This window comes from Protomyctophum bolini (assembly GCF_963924005.1).
Source record: "Protomyctophum bolini genome assembly, chromosome: 15".
In the NCBI taxonomy this organism is placed as follows: domain Eukaryota; kingdom Metazoa; phylum Chordata; class Actinopteri; order Myctophiformes; family Myctophidae; genus Protomyctophum; species Protomyctophum bolini.
This window is the reverse complement of record NC_137876.1, coordinates 34,608,869-34,636,384: the sequence shown is the minus strand read 5'-3', so window position 1 is coordinate 34,636,384 and position 27,516 is coordinate 34,608,869. Positions and strand designations below refer to the sequence as shown.

Here is a 27,516-nt window from a genome sequence, read left to right as displayed (position 1 = left end):
ATGATAAAATGGCACCATTTGTTTCTACTACTAGGTCTGTGTCTCATAGGAGGGCAGTGGGCAGTTCAGAAACTGTCCACCAGTGACATCATTGTTAGGCAGATTTATTTTTAAACAAGACTTATTTACAAAAATGTTTAGATTTGTATTATCGTGAGAGCGATGGCTTCCATTTCGTCACACCACCATATATGGTGGCCATATATGGTGGTGTGACATGTGATGTCACGAAATGTGACCATATGGAGGCGTGATGTCACGAGGCGTGACCATATATGCAGACGTGATGTCACCAGGCATCACCATATTTGGAGAGGTGATGTCACCAGGCGTCACCATATATGGAGGCGTGGGGTGACTAACTAACGGACTGATTCAAGTATCCTTCTGAGTTCTTTGGCTATCACTGACGATGTATTAGTATTACGCAAGGGTTGTTTTGTATTTTAATCATAATGGAGTGGATCAAATTAGTGGAAGGAGTGGATGAAAGAGATCTAGAGGTCTAGTGTGGGAAATCACCTGTTTGACACTGCTGAGAGCATGTTTCTTAAATGTAATATTATTAATTGTCTTTACATTATGTCACCATCACACATTCATTGAGAATCTCCCATCTGCAGCATTTGACTGCACTACTTCCATCTCACCAGTAGATGTCAAAGCCATGCAAGTGATGAACTCATTCTCATTTTCAAGGATTCAGAGAGTCGTTTTGCCATGTAATATCTAAGGCTCTGGTTTTGCCCATCAACCATCATCACTATTCATTCACTACACATTCCACAGAATTCCACACTTGAGTTGATACTAAACTGTCTTGTATCAAAGGAGTTCCTCTGTGGTTCTATATGCTTTTTTTGCTTCGTTTCTTCTCTGCTTTTGTTGGACATATTAGTTGTGAGAGACAACGTTGAAAAGTCATTGTAAGATCTCTGACCAATGAACGTGAAGGAAACTGAGTTTCCCTTTGCATTCATTGGTCAGAACTCAGCTGGGTGGAGAGGGCGGGTAAACTTGGCTAATAGCAAAACAGCTAACTAGTATTCTGGACGACGGAGGTACCTACGGTGGGGAGTAGATTAGAGCAGCGGAGTCAAAACAACCATAGCTGGCTACTAATATACCGTAAGTGAGCCTATACTAACTAACTAATATTTACAAAAAACCGAGGGAAATAGCGTTACTGTGATAGAAACAAATGTACTGCCTCAATTATAAAGGGGTACATAACGTTTACGTTTATGACAGTTTTCTACTGAATTTTCTAATGAATAGCCTACTATTTATTTTAATATAAAACGGTTAATGAAGGTAGTAGTAAACAGCACCTGCTGGCCTGGCGCATCTGAGACAGACATTGTTATCGGGTAAGCAATTAAGTATAAAATGCAAGCAATTAAAATGAGTTTTCTAAAGTAAGTTTGTTATGTTTTAGCGTGGAGGCGTCCAAGGGGGCGTCGTGGTTGACTAAAAATGTAGTTATGGTTCAACTCAAACTAACTGCAGCTGTGTAATAAGCCATTTCATATAAGGCTCTGCTCCATCACATTAGGATGTCGCTTGACTGAAATAACAAATTACAATACTATCCATCACTCTGAAAGTTCTCCCAGCCAGTCTGTCCACACCATGGGGTCAAGAAAGAGCCTTCAGCCGCTTTGCCCATCACCTCTCTGGAACAGTGGAACTCCCTCCCCCCTGATAACATGGACTATCTATCACCATATTCCAAACTCGCCTCAAAACCTGCCTGTGTAGACCTCTGTTGTCTTCTGCTGCAAGCTGTACCCTAGTTTAGCTTTTTACTGTGTTTTTGTATTAACTGTTTTTAACCTGTTGTACGTCGACCTTGAGTGCCCTGAAAGGCGCCTCATAAATATAATTTATTATTATTACTAGATCAGTTGCTTTGATTAAGTGACACAGTTGTACAGGGAAGCAGAGGCAAGCTTTTCAGATTTCCATAAGGCAGGTATAGAGTAGACCGACTACTATGTTAAAATGGTAATTGATTTGATTTGACAATAATACAAACATGTAAACTTACATAGAGTATCACACCATTATCAAAACGATCTGCAAAACATCCAGGGCTTATTTCCATTTCAGAGAGTATGTATTAATAATACAATACAGTGATGCAATACTTGGGTAGAATTAAACATAGCTTAGTAATTTGAAAAGGGAACGTAAAAGCACATAGTTGACCTATTATATTTGGGTTATCTGACTAATAACAAAGTTTGAGATTGATACTAATAGTTTATTAGTTATTACTAGTACAGTACTGTAGTTGACTGTGTTTTGTCAGTTAGGTTACTGCTCTTCTGCTGCAATTACCCTTTTCCCAGCAAACACTGTGATGGACAAAGAAGCTGTTTGTGAAAGTTGTGATTCAGTGACATGTTTTTTTAAAGCTAAAGCCTACAGTACCCCCCCCCCCTTGATAATTAATAGTTTACATGGTTTCATACCAGTTGTTTACTTTACTGCACAGCTCTGATTGCTGTTTTTGCCTTCCTTTCTGTCTTTGTCTCTCTCTTTGTGTGTGTACCAGACATAATGCCTTATCAAAGCAGATGGCAGTTTGACAGGGACAGTTTATATAATGTGGACATCTACACCGACCGGCATACCGTTACAGAGACGCTCTCCCAGGCTATAACTGCTGCGCTGTCTGAGGAGCCAGATACAGATGGCAGTGTGAAGTTTGGTCAGATGCAGGGCACCGTGGTTGGCATCAGATATTACACTGGAGTGGTGAGTACTACTGAGTGGACATTTTGTCTGTGCTCAGAATTGAATTCAGGTCAGCCAGTTGATAGACAACAGTCAGCTGACTGTAGCCCACTAAGTCTGCAGTAAACCTTACCTAGTTCATTTTGGTTCCCTTTTAAAACCTCTGCATTCATAGTTTGTTCTTCATGTCTCACTCTGACAGGTAAACCCAGAGGAAATGGTTGCTCTTGTACGGGAACCCCAGAACCCATATGACCGTAATGCTGTGATGGTGGCTAACATGTACGGCAGCCAGGTGGGACATATCAAACGAGAGTTGGCAGCACCCATGGCTTACGTCATGGACAAAAACTTGGCAAAAATAGAGGGGTAAGCCAGTTGAGTCTTGTATTTGTAGTCTCTATTTGGGTTTGTTTTTGGACCCAAACCTTTTAGTTTTCCTAAGTATATTAGGACACTGTATTTAGGAGCTGTGAGCGTATGTGTGATTGCTCTTCCAGGTTGGTGCACATGGGGAAAACCAATGCTTTCAATATGCCATTGATGTTGACTTTCTGGGGGAAAGAAGAGCACAAAGATGCTGTGATTGAAAAAATGGCACGGCATGGATTCAAACTAAACCTACCTGGAACTAAACCAACAGGTACACACGCACGCACACACACACACACACACACACAATCACACTTTTACATAGCCTCCCTTAGCAGATCTGTCTATTCAATATGTATTGCATACGCTGTTTTTCGTTTTGGTGAATGAATTATTTTATTTAAAAAAAGATAAACAAGCCTGGTTTTTTATCTAGCATCAGTATTATAATGACTCAAATATTAAATAAACTGCATATCAGCACCCCCACCACCTCAGGACAAAACTGCTAAAACTGCTTTCCAAGACCTGAAAATGTCATGGATAAAAATAACTTTGAGGGACATTAAATATATTAAATATTAAAATGCATGTTATTTGCGCTTTAACATACATATCCCTCACTGGCTGTATATGGCTTTTCTTTTTCTTTTTTTTTAGGACATAAGTTAATGATGACTAGTCGCGATGCTCGGGGTGGGCTTGCCCCCCCGCGTGTAATCATCCCACTGTCTGCAGAGGAGGTAAGACAGTAGCAGAAATATACGGGTGAATAACCCTTTCATAATACAGGTTTCAACTGACTATTCAAATGCTATTTTAGGACTAGACATTATAGTGCTGTGCATTCACAGTGAGGTTGTGTACTGTACTGTAAAACACAATAGAGGTTGTGTACTGTACTTTTAAGGTGATGGGTATTTCTACTGGATGTGCTTGAGCCATAGTTTATAGGCAAGTGTTTGTCCCGGAGAGATAAAACGGAGACATTTTATTCAATGCTTCTTTAATTTCCACCAGGTCTAAAAGTCTTACTCAAGACTTGTGATGGTTTTGTTTGTATTTCAATTGTGATCTAATTTCTTATCCATGTCAGTGAAGTGTAAAAATAAAGTTACTTACTCTAAAAATATGTGAGTAAGTGCAATATCGATGACTATGTAATACCGGTAAATGCAGGAACAAAAAAGTGACCAATTTCCAATATGTTTTATGTGAAAGTTCTGGGATAGAGTAACTAATGATATAAAATACTTTCCCAATCAATAGTGTAATCTGTATAGACAGATTGAACTATAATATGATTGTGGCCGTATGTGTTTGGAGAATGTCTGAGTGTGGGCCCTGCTTGACTTTTGTGCTTGTCTGAACTCAATGCTTTATTTCTTGCTCCATTTGTATGTGTTCTCGTTCCTCTTTAGACTCTTTAGATTTGTGAATGAAAATGTCCTGTCACCCTGTGTAAAGGAAGAAAGGTTTCACCTGCCATGAAACAATTACATATTTCTCTCCATATCTAAGATGAGACCTTGAACAATGAAAGAGCTCTTGTTCTTTTCTGTTCTTTTTTACTTTTTAATTAACTCAATGAAAGCCCCCGAGCTCATTGCTTATACAGATCATACAGATACGTTTTTATTTTTAGATTGCATCAATCCTTTAATTGCTTTATTTTATTGAACTGCTTCACTTTATTCAAATGGATGTAATACAAGAACATTTTTGAATATATATAGTTAATGGAAAACATTAATGAGAATAAATGTACAAAACTTAATAATAATAATAATAATCTCAGGACTTTGTATACAAGTGTAAACAGTATGACCTTTAACTCAGCTTGGCCTATTCTTTGAAGTATTTATTTAGCTTGAAATTGCAACTTATTTGGTGCAACAAATGTGTCCTTGTGGGTCAATTGTAACAGACTTATAACTCAGATACTCGACTAGCATGCCTTATCATTGCATGGACAATGCACTGACATAATGTACTCTACCTTTTTACAGTTAAAGAATGCCTTTGACAATCTATTTGAAGGTCTGATGGAGAGTAAAGATGGAGAGAAAGATGCTGCAGAGGTGAGAGTCAATTAGCCAGTAGGTGTACAACCTGTGTGGTAAGCAGCAGTCAAAAGCATGATCCTAATTAATTAGGATCTGTATTGTATATCGTTGCTGTCGAGCAGACACTCCAGATTTTAACATATTGTTTTTCATAAATAAATGCTCTATTGATAAATCATACTACAGCGTGAAGAAGAATGACAGTTTTGGAGGTTTCCACCCGACAACAGACTTGCTGCTTGTACTTGTATGAGTTAGAGACGAATAAAACCCACTTGATTCATTCCTGTTTATAATTTGCCGTGCTCTCTGTCTCATCTTTCTGACTATCTGTCTCTGTCCACCTTTATCTCTGTCTTTCTGCATGTCGGTCACTTCCATTTCCTACCCTGCTATCTATCTGTAGTCGGTGTGCACTCCCTTGATGGACCACCAGAAGCAGGCGTTGTCCTGGATGTGTGCATGTGAGAACAACACTGGTCTGCCACCCTTCTGGTCCATGAAGGGAGAACTCTACTACAACAGCATCACATGCTTCAATACCAAAGAAAGGCCACAGAGGGTCCGCGGGGGTATACTGGCTGATGACATGGGACTGGTATGACAAACAACATATGCATGCACAAAAGCATAGCTTTAGATATGTTGTACAATTTCCACCAAGATGCTCTAATAATTGTTTTTTATGTTTGAATAACCAGGCCAATGCCTGCTGGGAACGATGCTCATTGGGAATGCATGTCGCTCTGGTTAAGCAATTCCAGTTGTACATGTACCCCTTGTCAGAGTATGCCGTATCCATATCATAGTACTTGGGAGGCTAGATACAGAGATCTCCATATATGACAACCTATCTGACAACCTTTGTGTTTCAGGGTAAAACTCTGACAACCATTGCTCTTATCCTCACTAACTTCCACAAGGGAAAGCCCCTGCCTCTAGGGAAGTGTGTAAGTATGCTGAGTAGGATTTTATGAATGTATTGTATATGGCTGCGTTGATATCACCAGGATTAATTCATGGGACTAGTGGTAAACTACAGTATGTAAAATCATTATTGATTTTAATCTGAGTGTTTGGACTCTGTGGATTTGTTTTTTCAATATAGGAGGCACAATCTTCCAACCCACAGAAGGCGCACAAACCAGATGGTAGGCAACATTAAAGGACCATACTGTCAACAATGCAATTGTCTATTCACATACTATTACATACATACATTTATTTTACTGTTTATTTTTTTTACTTTTTGTTTGCAAAATGATATTGATTACCTAGTTAAATCAAGTTTAAGTTTATTTTCCTATTGTATCGAAATTTACCAAAATCACTACGATATTTATATGCTTTGTACAGTAATACAAATATCCACTGCTTTAAAGATTGGATTTGTAATGAACAAATAATTCAAAATGATCATGTGTGTGAGTGAGCAGTCACATATTGTAGAGTTTATCTGTCACACGTGTCAGTTTGTCTGTGATTGTATAGAAGCAATAACAGATGTGGTTAATGATGTTTTCTGTTGCAGGAGGCAGTGATAAACAGGACAACACTGAAGTGAAAGAGGCAGCAGCAGGCTCTGTCTGTGCAGACCAGTAAGTACTGTATGTTATTTCTAATATGGCAGGAAGATTATTCATTGGGTGTTGCCTATTTTGTTATTATTATTATTATTATCATCCCTTTACAAGAATCAGAATAGGGTAGACATGGTGTCTACTATTCTTACTTGCCTCTGTCTAGGCTTATTATCCTGCCCTCAATGTCTTCACATATTGTACAGTTAATAAAATGCATTATTCAGGCACATTTTAGACCCCTTTTCTATTCATTCATTCTACAGGCCACAGGTTTCTACGTTACTTTTCGTTTTTTTAGCGTTAGTTATTATTATTATTATTATTATTATTATTATAGAGGTTGAATTGAAACCAGCAATAGTGTGTCTTGTGGGGGTTGGTTAAGCTACTCAAATGTGTAGTACTTGGCAGCGTTTTTCCTGGCTCAGGATGGGCCTTTGGGAGTGACTACTGTATGTATGACAGTAAATGCATGATGTGAAACAGTAAAGGCAATGAGTCTGTGGTACCTTATTTTACAGAAATCTATGCATTTTGGTTATTTCTGACCATTGCAAAAAAACAAACAATTTATACTTAACTAAATGAAAACCAATGTGTGTGTCAGTGCCAGTTCCCAGGATGATGTGGTGTTCGTCGATTCTTCAGAGGTAGCTGATGTGGTGTTCGTCGATTCATCAGAGGTAGCTGATGTGGTGTTCGTCGATTCATCAGAGGTAGTTGAAGAATCCGGCAAGCCACAGAAAAGTAAGGATTCATGTAACCAATGAATTATCACTGTCTGACACTGGCTACGTTTACATGAGCAGTTAAATACCCTTTTCATTCCGAATAGAAGTTCAATCCTATTAAACGTTGTTATGTAAACACCTACAAAAACTTACATCCGAATGAAAACGCTCGATGCGATCTAAAAACCATTCCGATGTCACTTGCCGGATTACTCCGATTTTCAATGCGATTGAAAGAAATTTGACTCATGTATACACTGCTTCGGATGTAAATTCATTCTGGTCTTTCTGAGCATGCTAAGGCGCTCATATCCAAGGCGCGCCGTCGGCGCCGAGGAGTTTGCACATAGAGCGCGTTATTTCGTTCCTTTTTTCAGATCCGAAATCCACAAAAAAAAACGTGGAGCAGCAGCAGATGAGATACCCCTGATCTGTGTGTGTGTGTGTGTGATCTGTGTGTGTGTGTGTGTGTGTGTGTGTGTGTGTTCAACGGTCTCTCTCTCTCTCTCAAAAATAACGAGCGACCCGATACAATAATAATCATCAGTGTTGCGTTGCGTGCCCTGGCCGTGCTGTAGATACAAAGTATAGTAGTAGGCCTACAAATAAAAACGAGATGATCACCTTGAGACAGGTAACTTATTGTTGAGACAGTCACAATGAATGAACTGCCTATATTTTATGTGTCCAACAGATGGCGTAGTTTCACGTTAATTAACATGTATCATGTCTTCTATCACTTCTCCATATAAACACTCATTCGGAATGACCATTTCCCATGTAAACTCGCGGCAAAAAACATTACATCGGATGTATTTTATTCGGAAGTATTTATTCGGAATGATCACCCTTCATGTAAACGTAGCCACTGATACATTTTGTGTTCATGCTCCATGAATGCTTCTTACATCTGAATACTTAACCTGTCCTTTCCTGTTCTAGAAAAGAAAAAGGGTAAAGCCACCAAGCCAAAGGCCAGGAAAGGTAAAGTAAAATGACTCTTCAAAGGAAGAGGACACCCCAGCTTTTAATGTGTGGCAGCAGCCGTCATTGAAATGACACAGGGCCCCTGCCACATGCACATTAGAAACTATTCTGTGACTGAAGATTGTTTATTTAATGAGCGGATTGTTGTCTGAACACGTCTCCAAGTACTGTCGGCATGCTTTGGACAGTAGAAGACTGCCTGTGCACATTCTTGCTTAGAGAATAGAGGAATACATCTATTGATTTTGGACATTGTTGTAGCCCAAACATCAGGCCAGATATTCAAATTAGCATACTACAGAGCTTTTAATAAAAATAAGTGTGATAACAGTTTTGCTGCAGTGGCACTTATCTACGTATGTTTAAGCTTTTAATAGTGTGCCAAAATATGACCATCCGCCTGATTTCCATTGTCTTACTGATGAACACTGCATGTCTGCCTTGCAGAGGCTCCAGCATTGCACGAGGATGTAGAATTTTTGCAAGTGTTGAGTGGATTAACATCAGATGGACGCTCAAAGACTAAGACGGCTGTTAAGAGGCCTGCTCCAAATTCTGGTGGGTTCTGACATTCTCTTTGTAACATTCTGTCAGTTTATTTGCACTTTGTTTCAAATTGAAAAAGAGTAATATTAATAATGTAAATCTTTGTGCGTGTGTAGGTGTGCAACCTTCCACCACTGACACTGAAGAGGACCTGTCGGCCAGAGCCACTCTTATCATCTGCCCTCTGTCGGTGCTTAGTAACTGGCTGGTAAGTATGCTTACCCTAATGTTTTACTGTCCTCTGTCGGTGCTTAGTAACTGGCTGGTAAGTATGCTTACCCTAATGTTTTACTGTCCTCTGTCGGTGCTTATTAACTGGCTGGTAAGTATGCTTACCCTAATGTTTTACTGTTAGTAACTGGCTGGTAAGTATGCTTACCCTAATGTTTTACTGTAAGTGTTATTGATCTGTGCTTAGTAACTGGCTGGTAAGTATGCTTACCCTAATGTTTTACTGTCCTCTGTCTGTGCTTAGTAACTGGCTGGTAATGTTTTACTGTAAGTGTTATTGATGATATAAATGTTGATTAAATCACTTGGACCAGTGGTTCCCAAACTTTTTCATGTCAAGGACCACCAAATTTACACTTATTAGCCCACGGACCCCCATTTGAAAAGATTTGACAGGACCCCCATAAGAGAACATTTGCATGGCTCTAGCAGTGATTCTCAACCATTTGTATTTCAAGGACCGCCAGTGTGACATGCATTAGGCTACAGATCCCCATTTAATGGCATTAATGACCCCCAATTTATATTGTAAAAATCCATGTTAATTTAACTCTGAGAGTGTACAAATGGAACCATTGGGTTCGATTTGTACACTCAGAGTTGCAGGCCCATGAGGGTCCATTTGGTTCCAAACTATCATTTAGCTGGGGACCCCCTGGAACTCCCTCAAGGGGTCCGGGGACCCTGGGGGTCAATGTACAATTGTTCATGCTAAGCACGCTTGACTAACTCACTTCTATCTCAGTCCCAGCCTAGAGTTTCATGCCTCCCATTTAGCTAAATCAGGCATATAATGTTGATGTGCTTTAAAATGTTATCTTCATGATTAACATGAATTGAATAGGCCAGCAAACCAGCAAGCTTTTTCCTGTATTCAGTAAGTTGATCTCCCGGAAACAGAACTTGGTCCTGATATATTGTACAATACGATATGATGATGTTCTATGAATCTATGCCAATAGAAAATGCCCATTCTTGTTTTGAGTCCCACGGAGGGTCGTTCAATGTAAATAAGTTCATATGTACATCATCATCATGGTCAATGGCCAAGAAATGAAACATCAGTGACATTTGGCAGTGGGCTAGGCGGTTGTGCAATTACCTTTTGCAGCCCAAAATACACTGGACGTACTGCACAAGTACTGTGGTGTGTTTTGTCGCATGAAAAAAAGCTGTTGATGAATGATGGTGGCAGTGATGTGTCCGAACAAAAGTGTCTACACAAGAAGATCATTTTTGGCAGTTTGGCAATATACTTAGAATGATTGAATGATTTAAAATAAATAATTAATAGTTTGGAAGCAAGTGTACCCTTACGGGTCTTTAACTCTAACTCGGAGAGTGTACATATGGTACCAAATTAATTTGTACTCATGTATTCATTTGTTAGATACAAAATTGTATCAAATTGGGGTCCGTGGCCTAATGCTTGGGGGGTCCTTGAGAATCACTACACTAGGTCTTTTCATCCCCTTCCCTCTTTGTGTTCAGGACCAATTTGAGCAGCATGTTGCTCCTGACGTGAAGCTCAATGTGTATATGTATTACGGGTCGGACCGCAACAGAAACAAAACGTTTCTGTCCTCTCAGGACATCGTGCTGACCACCTACAATGTCCTCTCTGCTGACTTCGGGGTGAGTGGAAGCCAGGGTACATGTATGTACGTAGGAACATTATGTTATGGGATATGTATGGCTTGGTCACATGATCCTTTGACAAATATGACGCTGTAGCAGTGTTAATTTTTCCACATATTTTGGTTTAGTCTTTTGAATAACACACCATTTAGTCTTGGTCCTACTTAGTTTTCTGAAATTGTTTAATCATAGTCGACTATACAATCTTAGTCTTTTAGTCTTAGTCTTAAAGCAATGTTAATTTTGCCAGAAAAGATGAGGTCTTTAGTATTTAGTATTTAGTCTTAGGGCCGATTCATACTCTTATTTTACCACTGTTTCGGCGCTGTAGCACCGTAGAGCCGACTTTGTTTTCTGCAGATGTTTTCAGTTCCTCCTGTACTGTCTCCTCCTGTACTGTCTCCCAAGCTATGTGTAACTAACTACAGATCTGTTATTCATTGCATTCGTTGCACACAGCATATATGCTTTTATATGAGTGGCAATGACAGGCAGCTGTTTCACATGCTCTCTCTGTATCTAAGAAGAGACCTTGAGCTCTTGTTCTATGAAATTAACTCTTGTTTATCTCTGACAGAAAGGGAGTATAACTCTGTCTCCAGATAAAATGTTATTTTTTTTAATTAACTAAATGTCCTCTAAATGCAACATTCAAGGATGTGGCCTGTACATAATGACTACACAAGCTTTTATATATCAGTATGCGGTTGCAGCGGTTATACACCACACAAATCTTATTTATCCCACGATTTGGTAACCAATTTCTTTTCACCCGGTGCCAATTGCCTAAACTGTAATCCTGGGCACTACTGTCTTTCTGCCAACCTGGGGAGAGCATTCAACTGACAATTATATTGACTTGACTTCTGGACAGGGGCAACCGATGTCCAGTATTATTATATATGTTTTTTTTTTTTGAACCTTTTATTTCAGTTTAGGCAACTTCACAGAATTACAAGTATACATTTTTCTTACAACTGATCTTTTTTTTTTTTCACAACCTCAGCTGCCTACTTTCACAGGATATGTAAGTGATACACTCATACACACAAACAACTTCACATACATTTACAAGTACTCACAAACAAAAAATACAGGTATACAGCGAGACAAAAACGACAGAGCGACGGCAACAATGGGAGGTAAACAATACTGGGAACAGACATACTGGAGATGGAGGAAGGTGTATGGGTACACCAGAAGGTCTGAAGAGAAGTGTATGGGTTACTCAAGATTCCGAAAGCCTGCTACCTCGACAGTAGAGGCAGAACAGGACTCCATCTTTTACTAAATATGTTTGGTTGAAGCCTCAGGGCATAAGTAATTTGTTCCATCTGGTAGATGTCCCATATTTTTTCCACCCACATACTGTATGTTGGTGGGGCTGGTTTCAGCCATTTAATTGTAATACATTTGATGGCCGCTGTAAGCAGCACATGCAATAAATATATTTTGGCTCTACTCTCCAGACCTTCCGGTACCACTCCCAACAACATTACTGTGGGATCCTCTGGGATGTTTTGACCAAAAACTTCTTCTAGTGCTTCAGACACCTCTCTCCAGAATGGTCTCAATTTGGGGCATGTCCAAAATATATGAGTGTGATTCCCGATATGTGCTCCACAGTCCCTCCAGCATCTATTTGAATGATCTGGACCCATTTTGGCCACTATATGAGGCGTCCTGAAAATTCTAGATATTACTTTCCATTTAAATTCTCTCCAAGTATTCGAGTTGGTTACCAGGTGCGCTTCACTACATACCTCTTCCCACGTATCCGTTGTTACTTCTATACCTAATTCAGCCTCCCATTTCTCTTTTATATACAGTGTATTATTTGGGCAAAGGTCCAAGAAGACTTGGTAGAATTCCTTGATTACCTTGCCATCGCCAAATTCAAATTTGAGCAACAGCTCCTCAATAGGAGTGGGTTTCATGGCCCTCTCCCAGTCCTTATGTTTTGTTAGAAAGTCTCTCAGTTGCAAATATCTGAAAAAATTTGTCCTTGGGAGCCCGAATTCAGTCCGTATCTGTTCGAATGATTTAAGACCATCCTTATTAACTAATTGGTGTATGCTGGTTAGGCCGAATTCTGTCCAATTCCTGAATCCTACATCCAGTTGAGCTGGTATGAACTCCTTTATGTAACCAATATGTGTTAGCGAGGAGATCTGTTTAGGTAGTCCAAATGAAGTTTTTATTTTTCTCCATATTTTTAAAGTAACTCTAGTCCACTCGCTCATTTGGATCTCTTTCAGTGAGGTATCTAGGAAGGGTACAACGTGGAGTGGTTGCGAACAGAGGCTTTTTTCAATATTTAACCATCTAGTATCCTCAGTTTCCTGGAGCCAAATTGTTAATGGTTTCAGCTGTGCCGCCCAAAAATAGTGTCTCAGATTTGGGAGTTTTAGTCCTCCAACCTCCTTAGATAACTGTAACGTTTTTAGCCTCACTCTCGGTCGTTTCCCCTGCCATATAAATTTAGAAATAAGTCTGTCCAATTTGTCAAATATGATTTTAGGAATATCTAGGTAGCATCTGGAAAGAATAGAGTAGCCTGGGGAGAACATTCATACGTATACTCTCAATTCGACCCAATAGAGAGAGGGGAAGTGCCGACCATCGGTTTAAGTCTTCACTAATAGTCAGAATTAATTTTTCGTAGTTGGTCTCATATAATTTGTCTAAAGATAGGGGAATAAAAATCCCTAGGTATTTAATACCCTCCTCAGGCCATCTAAACTCACTCTGGATTTTAACTGTTTGTGGTATTTTACTGCTTATGTCCATAGCCATTGTTTTGTCCACATTTATTTTGTAGCCCGAGTAATACCCATATTCGGAAATTAACGATTTTAGATATGGGATTGTTGTTGCCGGTTCTAACAGATACAGTAGCACATCATCAGCGTATAACGATAGTTTGTGCTGTTCCCCGTCGATTGTTACTCCCTTTATATTGTTATCATCTCTAATCAACTGCGCGAGCGGTTCAATACTGATCGCAAACAGCAGGGGTGATAGCGAGCATCCTTGTCTGCAACCACGTTCCAGTGTGAATCTATCAGAGAGGAAGCCGTTGACCTTGACCGCCGCCTGTGGGCCAGAATATAGAGTTTGTATCCACTTTATGAAGTTGGGGCCGAATTTGAATTTCTTTAACGTTTGAAGTAAGTATTGCCAAGAGACCCTATCAAATGCTTTCTGCGCATCCAGAGATAACAACATCACTTCCTGTTCTTTCACTATAGGGTGAGTCATTATGTTCAGTAGTCTCGTATGTTATCTCCATAATATCTTCCTGTAATAAACCCAGTCTGGTCGGGGTGGATGATGTTGATGATAATTTTGTTTACTCTTCTGGCCAGAATGGCTGTTAATATGCGCATATCCGTATTCAATAATGAGATGGGTCTGTAAGACTGGCATTTAGTAGGGTCCTTACCCTCTTTGTGTATTACAATTATCGTCGCTTCTCTCCATGAAGGAGCCATATTGCCGCACTTTAGTGCGTGATGATAGGCTTTTAATAATAAAGGAGAGACGATTGCCTTAAAGGTTTTATAGAACTCATTAATGTACCCATCCGGCCCTGGACTCTTATTGTTTTTTAGTGTGGAGATTACTTCTAGCACTTCCTCTGCAGTAATTGGACGGTCTAATTCTTTTGAAGCAGTTTCTGATAACTCTGTCAGTTTTATGTTCTCCAAAAAATGTTTCAGTTCTTCATTGTCTGTGCATGTGTCTGTATTTTTATATAATGTTTTATAAAATTCTGCAAATGACTCTGAGATCTCGTCTGGCCTTGTAAGTGTTAAACTATCTGACTTCAATTTCTGTACAATATTAGAAGATTGTTGTTTTTTGAGTCTCAGAGCCAGTAGCCTACTAGCTCTGTTTCCAAACTCATAGTACTTTTGATTAGTGAATCTAAGGTTTCCCTCGATCTTTTCAGAAAGGTGGTTATTAAGGTCTCTTCTTGTTTGTTTGTTATATATGTTTTTTGAATGATTTTATTATGTCTTTCTGCCTTTTTTAGAATAACAGTCCCCTCCATGGTGTCAATTGGCTGAGGGTGGTGTTGGATGAGGGACATGTGATACGGAACCCCAATGCACAGATGAGCAAGGCTGTACTGGCGCTGAAAGCACATCGCCGCTGGATACTCTCTGGTACAATCACACACAGACACTGTAGTGGTCTCGTAATAAGTCAGAGTGAAAGTGTCAATGTTAGTTATGGTAATTCATTCCCAACCACTGCCCTACATGAAATGAAAATAAACCTTACCCAGCCCTCATGAATTCCTGCAATGAAACAAGTTTGTCAGTTGTCAAGCAAGATAAGACCTGAAGGACAAATCTCTGGGTGGACAAACACTTATTTCTTCTTGATCGCTTCCCATGAGCGGCTGGGAGCACTGGCAGGTTGTAACATGTGTAGAAACAGGCCATACTCTATTTTTTGCCTACTGGTAGGACTTCCATTACTGTGGTGTCCACTTGTTTGGGTTCATGTCCATATACATGTATAGCATGTCTTGAGTGTAGAGGGTTTGTCAGATCAACATATGGAGAGGGTTGTATATGGAGCGAGCGTGTCACGAGGCGTCGTGATCTTCTTATATGGAGACAGCCATATATGGAGCGTGTCACGAGGTGTGATGGACTGACATCCATATATGGTGGCGTGACCTAACTGACAGACGGACAGACAGGCTTTTCAGGTTTTCATAGTAATCGGTCACAACAATTTAACTAGCACACCTGCAGTAGTTGGACTTGAATGTGGTCTCCCTGCTCTAACACTGAGATATATTAGACACTGGTGTTGTTCAAGCTCTTCTTAAGCGCAATATCTCCCCTGGCCAAGGTGGGATTCCATCTAGACTGAGGTACTGTAGGTATTTGGTCTCACGCAGGAGATCCTGGGTCAAATCCCAGGTTGGATATCAAATGTACAGATTGCAGCTTTAACACTGAGGATTTTATATACACACACACAGCATTTTAAACATAGCTGTTTGTGTCCCTCCGTCTAGGAACACCCATCCAGAACAGTGTGAAAGACCTGTGGATGCTGCTGGCCTTCCTATGTCTGAAGCCCTTTGACGTGAAGGAGTGGTGGGACAGGGTCATCCAGAGACCTGTTGCACAGGGAGACAGGAATGGCCTCAAGTGAGTGGATGTCCCTAGTACACTACATAACAGTTACATTCTACTTCATGACTTTGTTGATATCCCACTCTGTGAGTCTGTACTCTGTGCACATCTGTACACAGAGTAGCATTACATCACCTAATCAACATGAGTTAGACTTTAATATATTAGCGCCCCTCACTTCACACAGGTGTGATTCTTAATATACCAATCCAACTTTGGTACTTTCAACTGTCCTTGTTGACGTATATATGAATAGATAGACAGAACTTTATTGATCTCACCCCACTACAGTTTGTAGAGTAAAGAACTTACTAAGAGGAAAAACATAACTCATCAACTTTCACAGAAAAGAAAAAAAACTTTCACAGAAGCCTAGATTTGCTGTCTCTATATTTGCTTTGCATTATAATGACAGTTATACGGATGGATATGAATACCATCAGCATTATAAATACTTTTTAACGACCCAACCCTACCACACACAATGTGCAGTATATACTGCAGGAATACTGGAGAACTCGGGTCGCCGACTCTTCTTCATCTTTGCCGAGATTTCTTCCCCTTTCGCCGACTCTTCGTCACTTTCCGGTCCGAGTTCTGTCTGAGAACTCGGACGGACTTCTCAAGACAAGTCGGCAAACCGTGGAGAATATTCGGCAGAATCTGAAGAAGAGTCGTCGCGCGGCGAATCTTCTTCACATTCTGCCGAATATTCTCCACGTTTCGGGGAGAATATTCGGGGTTTTCTGCAGCTGCAAGTTTCTGAATGTTAGCTAATGTGCTAACGATGCTAAAGCAACACAACCAAAACAGACGCTAACACTGAGGAGCTAAAGTAAACAAACAGACGCTAACACTGCTGAGGAGCTAAAGTAAACGTGACGTTGTTGTGATACTGTATAAAACAGTGCAGTGGCAGATAAATGTAATGTAAATGTCTAGCCTACTACAACAGTACAGAATAGGCTAACTAACGAGATGCAAATATGCAAAATTATATAGCCCGCAGCCTCGAATGCAATTGATCATCACTTGGTATGCTAAGTCGAGTGATCTACCACACAGAGTTCATGTTGTTGTTGTAGTAACGAGATGCAAATATGCAAAATTATATAGCCCGCAGCCTCGAATGCAATTGATCATCACTTGGTATGCTAAGTCGAGTGATCTACCACACAGAGTTCATGTTGTTGTTGTAGTTCTGTTGTAGTTCTGAAAATGCAAATGATCAATCACTGTTCTAATAGACCTACTCTACTTCCTGACTGAATTACATCTGAATAGCAACGATGATGATGATGATGGCTACACATATTTGTTCTAATAGACCTACTCTACTTCCTGACTGAATTACATCTGAATAGCAACGATGATGATGATGATGGCTACACATATTTGTTCTAATAGACAGACCTCTCTATAAACGCCAACCCCAAAACGTTCTAAGCGCATAACCAACGGGACGTCCATACAACGTCCATACGACGTCAAACAGACCTCTCTGTAAAGTGTAAACCCAACCCCAAAACGTACGTCCAGGTCGACGTCCCAGCCAGACGTCCATACGACGTCCGTACAACGTCGTCGAGACGACCTGACAGTCAAACTCAGGAGACGACATGCAGACTCAGTCCGTTGCAAAAAAGACGTCCATGTGACGTCCATACAACGTGACTCTTGTGTTATATTCTTGTGAAATATTCTGATGTGACTGTGAAGTATTCTGATAAGATATGCAGACATAGAGAATAATAGTTTTTACTATTTACATCAATATAATTTAGAATAATCAATTGTTGATCATCATCATTGTTGCCAAATATGCCAAATATGTCATTAGCAGTAGCCATCATCATCAAATCAGACATCACTACTCTACTTCCTGACTGAATTACATCTGAATAGCAACGCTAACAATGATGATGCCTTTATGTCTTCCGTCGTTCAGCCACTAGATGGTGTATTGGGTCAAAAGTTGGGACCAATATGCTCCGCTGTCAGTTTACAAGTTGTCAATGCAGAGAGCAGACGTTTCGATCCTTGTGATCACCACAGGATCATTGCTTGTGATTTATGCTTTCCTTTTCTGGCCGAACGAGGCGATCATGTTTGGACATCTATGGACAGCTATTTTGGACAGCTATTTTTCGTGGCACATTATGTTTCATCACAACAACGTGACATTCGTCACGTTTACTTTAGCTCCTCAGTGTTAGCGTCTAAGCATTAACATTTCAATGGCCGAGGGTCGTTAGAGTCTATTGTTCCGTGTTGTTGTTATCGCACGTCTAATGGTTAGACGGTTAGACATGTGACAACGCAACAATAGGAAGCCTGCAGCCCAGTAGGATTTTGACAGAAAGTAACACTAACTTAGTGTTAGGCTACTTTCTGACAAATCAGGCGGCACACCTGGACATATCAAAACACTGGGCTAGCTATTCATTGAAAAATGCGAGGCCCTGTGCTTTATAATTTGTTAATCCACAACTATACAAAAATCATCACATTTCTATCTAGGACAAAGAGCAAAAATTGCTCTTTTGCAATGTGAAAGAAATGCCACCGAATTCTTAATTATTTTCCTTCTCTATATGGGCACACTTGTGAAAGCTGAATGCTTTTGCATGCTATTATTGATCTGCTGTCTGATCAGCGTGCATGATCATTAGTCAGTAGCTAGATGCGCGCTCCAGTGCCGAGATTTCTTCCCGTTTCGGCGACTCTTCGTCACTTTCCGTCCGAGTTCTCAGACAGAACTCGGACCGGAAAGTGACGAAGAGTCGGCGAAAGGGGAAGAAATCTCGGCAGAATCTGAAGAAGAGTCGTCGCGCGGCGAATCTTCTTCACATTCTGCCGAATATTCTCCACGGTTTGCCGACTTGTCTTGAGAAGTCGGCAAAAAGGGTAAATCCGCCGAGTGTTCTTGTTACCTACTGCAGTACTACAGTCACAGACATTTTGACAATAAGGCACTGTTGTGCAAGTACAAGAGAAGAGAAGTTGGAGGATATTGAAAATGAGATGATGATACAGAGACATCTTGAATTATATGAATGCCTTTAACCTGGATGCTCTGTGCAGGAACCTCCAGACTCTGGTGAAGTGCATCACCCTGAGGAGAACCAAGTCCAGCACGGTGAATGGGCACCCCCTGGTGTCTCTGCCTGAAAAGACGGTGTGTGTGGAGCAGGTTGAAATGACCCCTCAGGAGAGAAACGAGTACGAGATGGCGCGCAATGAGGGAAAGACCACCCTTAACAGGTACGTTGTACCTACGGGTGTGCTGAATGTGTGTCAACGTTGCAAAAATGGTTATTTTCTGCAGAGTGTGTTAATGGTGTGCGTGTGCTTGTGCAGATACGTGGCTGAGGGGACCATGACGAGGAACTATGCTGATGTGCTGGCCATCCTGATGAGGCTTCGACAGCACTGCTGCCACCCTGCTCTGGTGGCCAAAATACTCAAAGAACTGAGTAAAGGCTATATATATATTTTTGTTTTATCATTGGATAGCTTCCTGCTTTCTTGTAAACAATGCTGTAAAAAGCACGTAGGCCTTGCGAACAGAGCTGCCCTGCTAAAAAACAAACAACTGTAACATCAGAGCCATTTGAAAAAACAACAGACGCATTCAGGAGTAAAAACAGGCGCACTCAGGAGTAAAAAAAAAGCGGAACAGCCTTTATTTAATTAAGATGTTTAATTAAGATGTTTCGACCTTGGGAGGTCTTTATCAGGGAGAAATTAGTCCATGAATTCATTTCGTCCTGATAAAGACCTCCCAAGGTCTAAAAACATTTTTGCAGTTGCCTTTTAATTAAACAATGGCTGTTCCCCTGAGTGCCCAGATTGGCTGTTGTGGGGTTTTTTTTAACATTGTTGTAATGAATAGTTGTCCTGGCGGGAACTTAAAAAGGAAGTTGTGGTGTAAATAATTCAGTTATTCAACGTGAACCATACGTTCCCTCCCTCCTTCCAGGTTCGTCTGCTACGCCGTCTGAGCTACGAGAGCGTCTGATACAGAAGCTGCGGTTGGTGCTCGCCACTGGCTGTGACGAGGAGTGTTCTGTGTGTCTGGAGTCAGTGCATCTGCCCGTCATCACACACTGCGCCCACGTCTACTGCCGCGCCTGCATCGCCCGGGTCATCAGCGCCGAACAGGTACATGGGCACGCTTAAACCAGTCGTTCTCAAACGTTTTCATGCTATGCACCCCATAAATTATTAGCCACGTACCCCCATTTGAAAATGTTTTGTGCCAGGGACCCCCAGAAGAGATTTGTGTCGCACTGTGAGCTTGGATTTGCTATTTTTGAATAGTGAAACGTATAAAATATGGATAAAGTGCTTTATATGATTGTGATGCATTGGCTTTTAGGGTATTTTCAAAATACCCTAAAAGCCAATGCATCACAATCATGTAAAGCACTTTACAAAATACTATTTTGTTTTTGTATTGTAGGTCAGTCTATGTGACATGTGGTTGTAGTCAGGCCTTCTTTAATTGAATATTTCCCTCTTTGTTTTCTATTGTCATGCGTGTCCATGTGCATGTGGGTATAGGACAAGTGTAACACTGTTTTCTATTGTCATGCGTGTCCATGTGCATGTGGGTATAGGACAAGTGTAACACTGTTTTCTATTGTCATGCGTGTCCATGTGCATGTGGATATAGGACAGGGCACGTTGTCCTCTCTGTCGAAGTGACATTAAGACCAGCCAACTGGTGGAGGTGATACCAGAGGAGTTGGAGGAGAAAGACGTGATGCAATCTGAAAAGTGGAGGACCAGTTCAAAGGTACACACAAACACACCTCTGTGAGAGCTAGAGTAATAAAATCCTATTTTAATTCAAATTATTAAAATGATCTCAAATGTAATCGATTTGAATTCTAATCAATAGTTTGGTCATTAATAAAGTCTAAGAAAGAAGAGATAAGAAAAGTCCAAGCCAGAGAAATGCATTCCATCTACTTAAAAGTATGGTCTGCATATTTTTTGAACAACTTGGGTGGATAATTTAGCTGACCTACAAGCTCACAATGCATTGCATTGTAATGTGTTGAGCGCCAACTCAGGTCCAGTTTACTAAGCCTAGAGGGTTTAAGTGTTAATATATCCTTCCTCCTTGTTGTTCCGTGGGTGTGTGTACAGGTAGATGCTCTGATGAATAATCTACTCCGTCTGCGGAATGAGGACTGCACCATCAAATGTCTGGTTGTCTCTCAGTTCACACGCTTCCTCAACATACTGGAGATCCCACTCAGGTAACACAGACACATTTAACAACTCATTAAAACTGGGAAAGCATTTGTGTCATCTACACATAGACTTGGGTGATGTGCCGGAGCCAAAAAGTAAACAATGATTAAAGGGAGCCTCCTCTCCCTTAAATTATTAACCCAATCCAAGCCAAGGAACGACAGGTTACGTTTTAAGCACTATAACCCCCGTCCCCCTGTGCCAGGACGCCTTAAAAGAAAATACAATAGAAACGCTGGCCACTGGTCTGCGTTTCTATTGTAGTGTACTGGCCTGGATTGTGTTAATAATGCGAGTGATCCCTGACTGTAATGACTATATTTGACTATAGTAATGATCATTTCTAGATTTTCGGTTTTTGAATTTTCAGATAATTACGTTATTTTTAAGAAGGGTCCCTTTTTCTTTGATACAGACTGAAAGGAGGCCAATCTCAGAACCCATCAGCTAATCATTTAATTTTCTAGATTTGTCTCTTGGAGTAATGGCCAATTTTGTGGGATAGTTTATAGTTACTGCCACTTCCTCTTCCTCAAATTGTTGTGACACCATTCTTGCTTAGTATTAATTTCATACACCTCGTATTTCAAGTTGTAAATGATGACATGGGAAGAGGAAGTGCCCCTAGCCCCCAGAAGCAAAAAATATTGAACAAGTCAAGTATTTGCCAATGGATTCTGCGATAGAAGGGAATCTGACTGGAAAGTCTTGACTCTTGTGGCATGACTTAAACTTAGACCAGAGGCATGTTTGAGGCGAGCACACTAACCTACACACTATTACACTATGACTGTATACGTGACTCTTTTCTCTTTCCCAGGGAGCAAGGCTTCAGCTTTGTTCGTCTGGATGGCAGCATGACCCAGAAGAAACGCGCCCAGGTCATCCAGGATTTTCAGAACCCCGCTCCCGACAGCCCTGTCATCATGCTGCTGTCTCTCAAAGCCGGAGGGGTGGGGCTTAACTTGACTGCCGCATCTCACGTCTTTCTCATGGATCCGGTGAGTTCTTTGAGAAGATGCCGGATAATTGGATGGGTGGTAATGGCATTTATGTTTCAAATTAAATTGTTCCAAGTGAATTCTAAAATGATTTGTTGAGCTATGGATAATCAGTGATCAGGAAATGAAGCTAAGCACAGTTGGAGATGGAGAAGGGATATTAATTTTACGCACTGCAAAGATGTCCCGTTTAACCGTGGATAGACGTGGCCAAATAAGGAGAGTAGGAAACTGAACCCCTCATTGAAATATGAGGACGAGTACATTAATCAATTGCTTAAGGAAATAAAAACACTGTAGTGAGTGTACAGAATATTCAGTCCGTCTGTGCGTAAACATGGAGTGTTGTCACTGCTGTCACTGTGTGGGGAGGGAGTGGGAACTTTTCTTCATGTCGATAAACTTGTAAACGGAGATTCATTTTGTGCTAAACAGTGCGTGCACTGTTTAGCACAGTGAGAGAGAGAGACGTCTAGTCCCCGACACACGTTACCCTAATTTTACGTCCTAACTATTACTCAAAGTATTATTTTAACACCATAGATTATTAGATTGCACTGTGTAGTTTATGAATGGAACACATTGATAAAGTTCCCTGCTGAGTTTCCAATTGCTGCGGATGACAGCGCCGTGTGAAGGCAAACCGCAGTCTACCAAAGTATTAGGTGTGAATGCAACCTTAAATTGAGAAAGGACACAATCATGTCACCCTCCGTGGGTCCTGGGATGCAATACTGTACTCTAACGTCATTGATGTAGGACTCATAAAATGTTCCTGGGAGGCTGGGACCCATATAAAAGACCACCCGGGGGCCGGGACCCATTACATTGATAACCTATTTAATTTGTACAGACAATGTACATGTACATGTTGTGCTGTGAGGCCAAAATCTTATAAGATTGCAAGGCTTCAGAAGTAACTTTTTCCCCTAAGTGGAACCTCTCAGGCAACACTTCTTTGACTGGCACTAATCCCAACTCCTTCAGTAGGATAGGTACTCCCTGAAACCAAATCTATACTCTGTTGTACAGTGTATGGCCCTCATTTATCAATTGAGTGTAAAATCTGCCACAGAATCGAGTGTAGGTTTCGTAGTACACCCACGTCGCCACGCCATTTATAAAGTGATCGCAAACAGCTGATCCTTCCTTGATTTCGTTCCGACGTTAATAAATGTGATGGCTGAAATCTATCTGGCACGCCCTATGAAATCAAGCCTCGCCCTCGTTTTTGCAACATGAACGTTCTGCAATACGATCCTGAAACCATGGTTACAGGAAAAAAAGTTTCACTGGCTTGCCTTGCTGCCCCCTTTCTCATACACACACACACAGACACACGCACGCACGTTGCACGCACACGCAACTTGTATCTTAAATAAACCTGCATGAATTAAATAAAGCTGTCTGTTTCTCCTCTCGCTTCACTTCCCTTCCTGCCTGCCTCACCCCCCCCCCCCCCCCCCCCCCATATACAACAAGATATATTAGTGAACGAAAACCTGAACCTGTGAACCATGAATTAAATAACAAACAGGCACACACATGCTGCTGTTTTGCATAGGTGCTCCTCCTGTCCTGTCTGTCTGTCTCTCTCTATCACTGTGGTCCGTCCGTGACACCGTCCGTGACCAACTGGCCATGCACGTTCGACAGTCTATTTAGATTGCCTCGCAGACTCGCAGTCGCTGCAGTGGCTGGGCTGTGCAGCGAAAACCGTAGCGTCATATGTGGTACTGTGGTGGTGGGCTGACTGCCTGGCTGGGTTAGCCGCTATACCTATCTCCGATGCGGTTCCCACTTGCGCTGGCACGGCACATTTGGCATTCCAGCGACGCGTCGGGTTTATTAAACGAGAATGAGATTGCACATAGCCTACCGTAACTCCTGAAAGACATCGGCCTGCTGTAGATTAGGCTACAGTATAGGCTACCCATGCATGTTGGGAGTCTCCGCAGCTGCAGCACTGACTGCACTATAGGCTACTTTCCAACGTCCCGTCATGGAAATATTCCAGCACAGATAGCCCAAATCCTTGCATGTATGCGCTCATGCAAAACACTGTTTAAATGGCTTAAGCATCAAGCGCAATTTTTATTGTAAAGTTGGAAATCTCCTCCTAATTTCATATGACACAAAGACACATTGTTGATGTAGGCCTTTTTTTCTTTTTTACATGTAGCCCATATACATACATACATAGTTTTATATTAACATTTTAGGAGTGAATACATATGTTTCGATGCCTGTGGCAGCCTCTCAGATGGTCAAACAATGCTGCTCTGCCGTTCTACGACAGAAATACAGGTGAGGACAAAGCGTACGACAGCTCCCGACCAGACGTGACTTTTTGTCCTAGCTAAGTTCAATTTCAAGCTTTGGCGGAAATGGTAAATGTCGGTAATTTCGGCGTGCACCCATATGTTGTCGTACGCACGGTTGATAAATGAGGGTGTCGCTTGCAAAGAAAACTGATTTACAAGCTAACAATGCATTGCATCACATACTGTACAGGTAGCCGAGGATTAAAGTTGATCTCCTTGTAATCGCTTTGTTTTCAGACTTGAACACTAAAGGAATAAAATGGCCATACCACTGCTGTGCCTTTTTGTTTTAATGTGTGTGCGTGTGCTTGCGTGCGCTAGGCATGGAATCCTGCAGCTGAGGAACAGTGTATTGACCGCTGCCACCGCCTGGGCCAGAAGAGGAAAGTGGTGGTCACCAAGGTCAGAAACTAGTAGATGAAGATTACAACTTTTGTCTGAGCACTGTGACCTCATGGATTAAAGTTGTTCAGTTGCCACGACTGATTTGTCATTTGGATTCCATAGAAGCCAGCATGTTGCCCAGCGAAAATATCTACAAGCTCTCAATTGTAGATTGGCTATTTTCATCTTTTTTATTATAATTATTTTACCCAATTTGCTCCACAATTTATTCGCTATGCCAATTAATTTCTCCCCACAATATACATTTCTGTTGTCTCCGCTCCCACCCCAGCCTATAGGATTACAGGCAGTGCCAATTATCCCCGGCTTCCCTCCCCCAACACAGGCCAATCATGTTCGACAAAGCCGATTGCATGGTGGTGGTGGGCAGCTGCTTTTCCACTGTGCCACCCAAGCTATATTTTCGGTATTATTTAAGTCTGGGATATTTCATAAAAGCAAAGGGTAAAGCCCCAATCTGTGATTTCTTCACCTGGTTGGCAGTATGTAGAACAGCAAGAACGATATTAGTAAAACATAATTTTACATAGTGTCGTGTGGGGGGAGGGGGCTCCTTTCACAAAAATCTCACTTAGGACAGGTCATTTTCACTCGTGATATTTTATTTTGCTTTAATCCATGTGGCCTGTTGCTCCTTCTGTCTGGGCCAGAGTTAACTAGGTGGTTAAACTGTATAATTGTAATGCCCAATATCAAGATTGGAGACTAATTAGATTTTGTGTGTCCAGTTCATTGTGAAGGACTCGGTGGAGGAGAAGATGGTGCAGATCCAGAGGCAAAAGCAGGACCTGGTGGAGAAGGCCTTCGGTAAGAAGAATGCAGAGAAGAAGACATCACGCATTGATGACATCATAGCTTTGATGGAGCTGTAAAAGGATGCTGCGCACACTTAATTGAATTCACACAGATTCACTTTTACATTGAAGGATTTACAGACACAGAAGTTGTGTCTTTGTATTACTAATGTAAATAAAATAGGTAGTCTTCAATCATGGCAGGAATTTCAGGGAGGACACAGCCATCGTTGCCACAGTGGTGTTTGCCCCAGCTGACTACCACTTTCTACTGTCAGTCTTGAGATTCTGAATACAACTCAGTCCCCGGTGCAGGGCTGACCATACCACCATTTATTTCACTGCAGATAAGTATACATAAGGAAGCCTTGCCGAGCCGTGAGGCAGCATATTGTACAAGTACACCCCCTGGACATGACACTAAGTGATACTCAACCTCAGGCCCGCAGGCCACATCAGGCCCGCGGGACCATTATGACTGGCCCACCAATGAAAGTCTAAAAAAAAGGAAAAGAAAATCTGGAAAATGAAATAAAAATAAATAAATCTGAATGAAGTTATCTTTAATTACATTATTATAAGTAATACTATTAGAGTTGTACTATTACTCAAATTTTATTTGAATGATGAAACCCAGCTGCCATTAATAGTTGGAAATGGAAATTGCGGAAACGGAAATTGCGGAATTGATGGAAATTGCGGAAATGGAAATTGCGAAAATGGTAATTGTGGAAATGGTGGAAATGGAAATTGCGGAAATGGAAATTGCGAAAATGGTAATTGTGGAAATGGAAATTGCGGAAATGGAAATTGCGGAAATTGCGGAAAATGCTCTTCACTTATAGCTATCTATTTTCAGGTAGATTGTTTTATTTTACTCAGTCAGCCATATCACTACTCATTTTTTTTCATGAAAAAGGTCATAGCTGGGCAAATTGTGTTTATTGTATTTTATTTTACTCAGCCATAACAATTTATTTTCTGTTAACCAACTTGCTGGCTGGCAGGCAGGCAGACAGCTACTCATAGACAGACAGACAGACAGCTACTCATGGAGAATTGGACAGGCAGGCAGTCAGACAGCTACTCATAGACAGGCAGGCAGACAGCTACTCATGGACAATTGGACAGGCAGGAAGGCAGACAGCTACTCATAGACAGACAGAGAGCTACTCATGGACAATTGGACAGGCAGGAAGGCAGACAGCTACTCATAGACAATTGGGCAGGCAGGCAGACAGCTACTCATAGACAGACAGACAGCTACTCATGGACAATTAGGCAGGCAGGCAGACAGCTACTCAGACAGGCAGACAGACAGCTACTCATGGACAATTAGGCAGGCAGACAGCTACTCAGACAGGCAGACAGACAGCTACTCATGGACAATTGGACAGGCAGGCAGACAGACAGCTACTCATAGACAGGCAGACAGTAAGACAGCTACTCATTGACAGACAGACAACTGCTCATGGACAGACAGACAGGCAGGCAAAGAGCTACTCATGTTATGTTATTATGTTATAACAGCTACTCATGTTATGTGCAATAATTTGTGCAGTTATGGAAACAGCTCTTTGTGTTTATGCAAGAAAATGTAACACATTTATTTATTTACATATTGTGTGCATGCACATTGTACTTCGATACATTTTGCGAAAATAAAGCA

The 27,516-nt window shown here is 41.1% G+C and overlaps 1 protein-coding gene across 2 annotated transcripts; it reads left to right on the top strand.

Annotated features, from left to right (window-relative positions):
• The first annotated feature begins 1,052 nt into the window (after positions 1-1,052).
• Positions 1,053-27,454, top strand: hltf (helicase-like transcription factor). 2 transcript variants are annotated; one of them, XM_080784006.1, is made up of 26 exons: positions 1,053-1,128; positions 2,561-2,763; positions 2,945-3,111; positions 3,243-3,385; positions 3,775-3,857; positions 5,124-5,195; positions 5,587-5,778; positions 6,056-6,130; positions 6,289-6,331; positions 6,712-6,778; positions 7,371-7,510; positions 8,437-8,478; positions 8,929-9,039; positions 9,144-9,235; positions 10,750-10,893; positions 11,903-11,923; positions 14,936-15,068; positions 15,938-16,073; positions 19,143-19,322; positions 19,419-19,534; positions 20,041-20,222; positions 20,737-20,859; positions 21,216-21,328; positions 22,144-22,324; positions 24,970-25,050; positions 25,782-27,454. In XM_080784006.1, exons 2-26 carry the CDS (start codon positions 2,566-2,568, stop codon positions 25,923-25,925), a joined length of 2,979 nt encoding a protein of 992 aa, XP_080640132.1. In that variant the 5' UTR covers positions 1,053-1,128; positions 2,561-2,565; the 3' UTR covers positions 25,926-27,454. The 2 variants fall into 2 exon arrangements, with proteins under 2 accessions (XP_080640132.1, XP_080640133.1); XM_080784007.1 differs by lacking the exon at positions 11,903-11,923.
• The last annotated feature ends 62 nt before the right edge of the window (positions 27,455-27,516 follow it).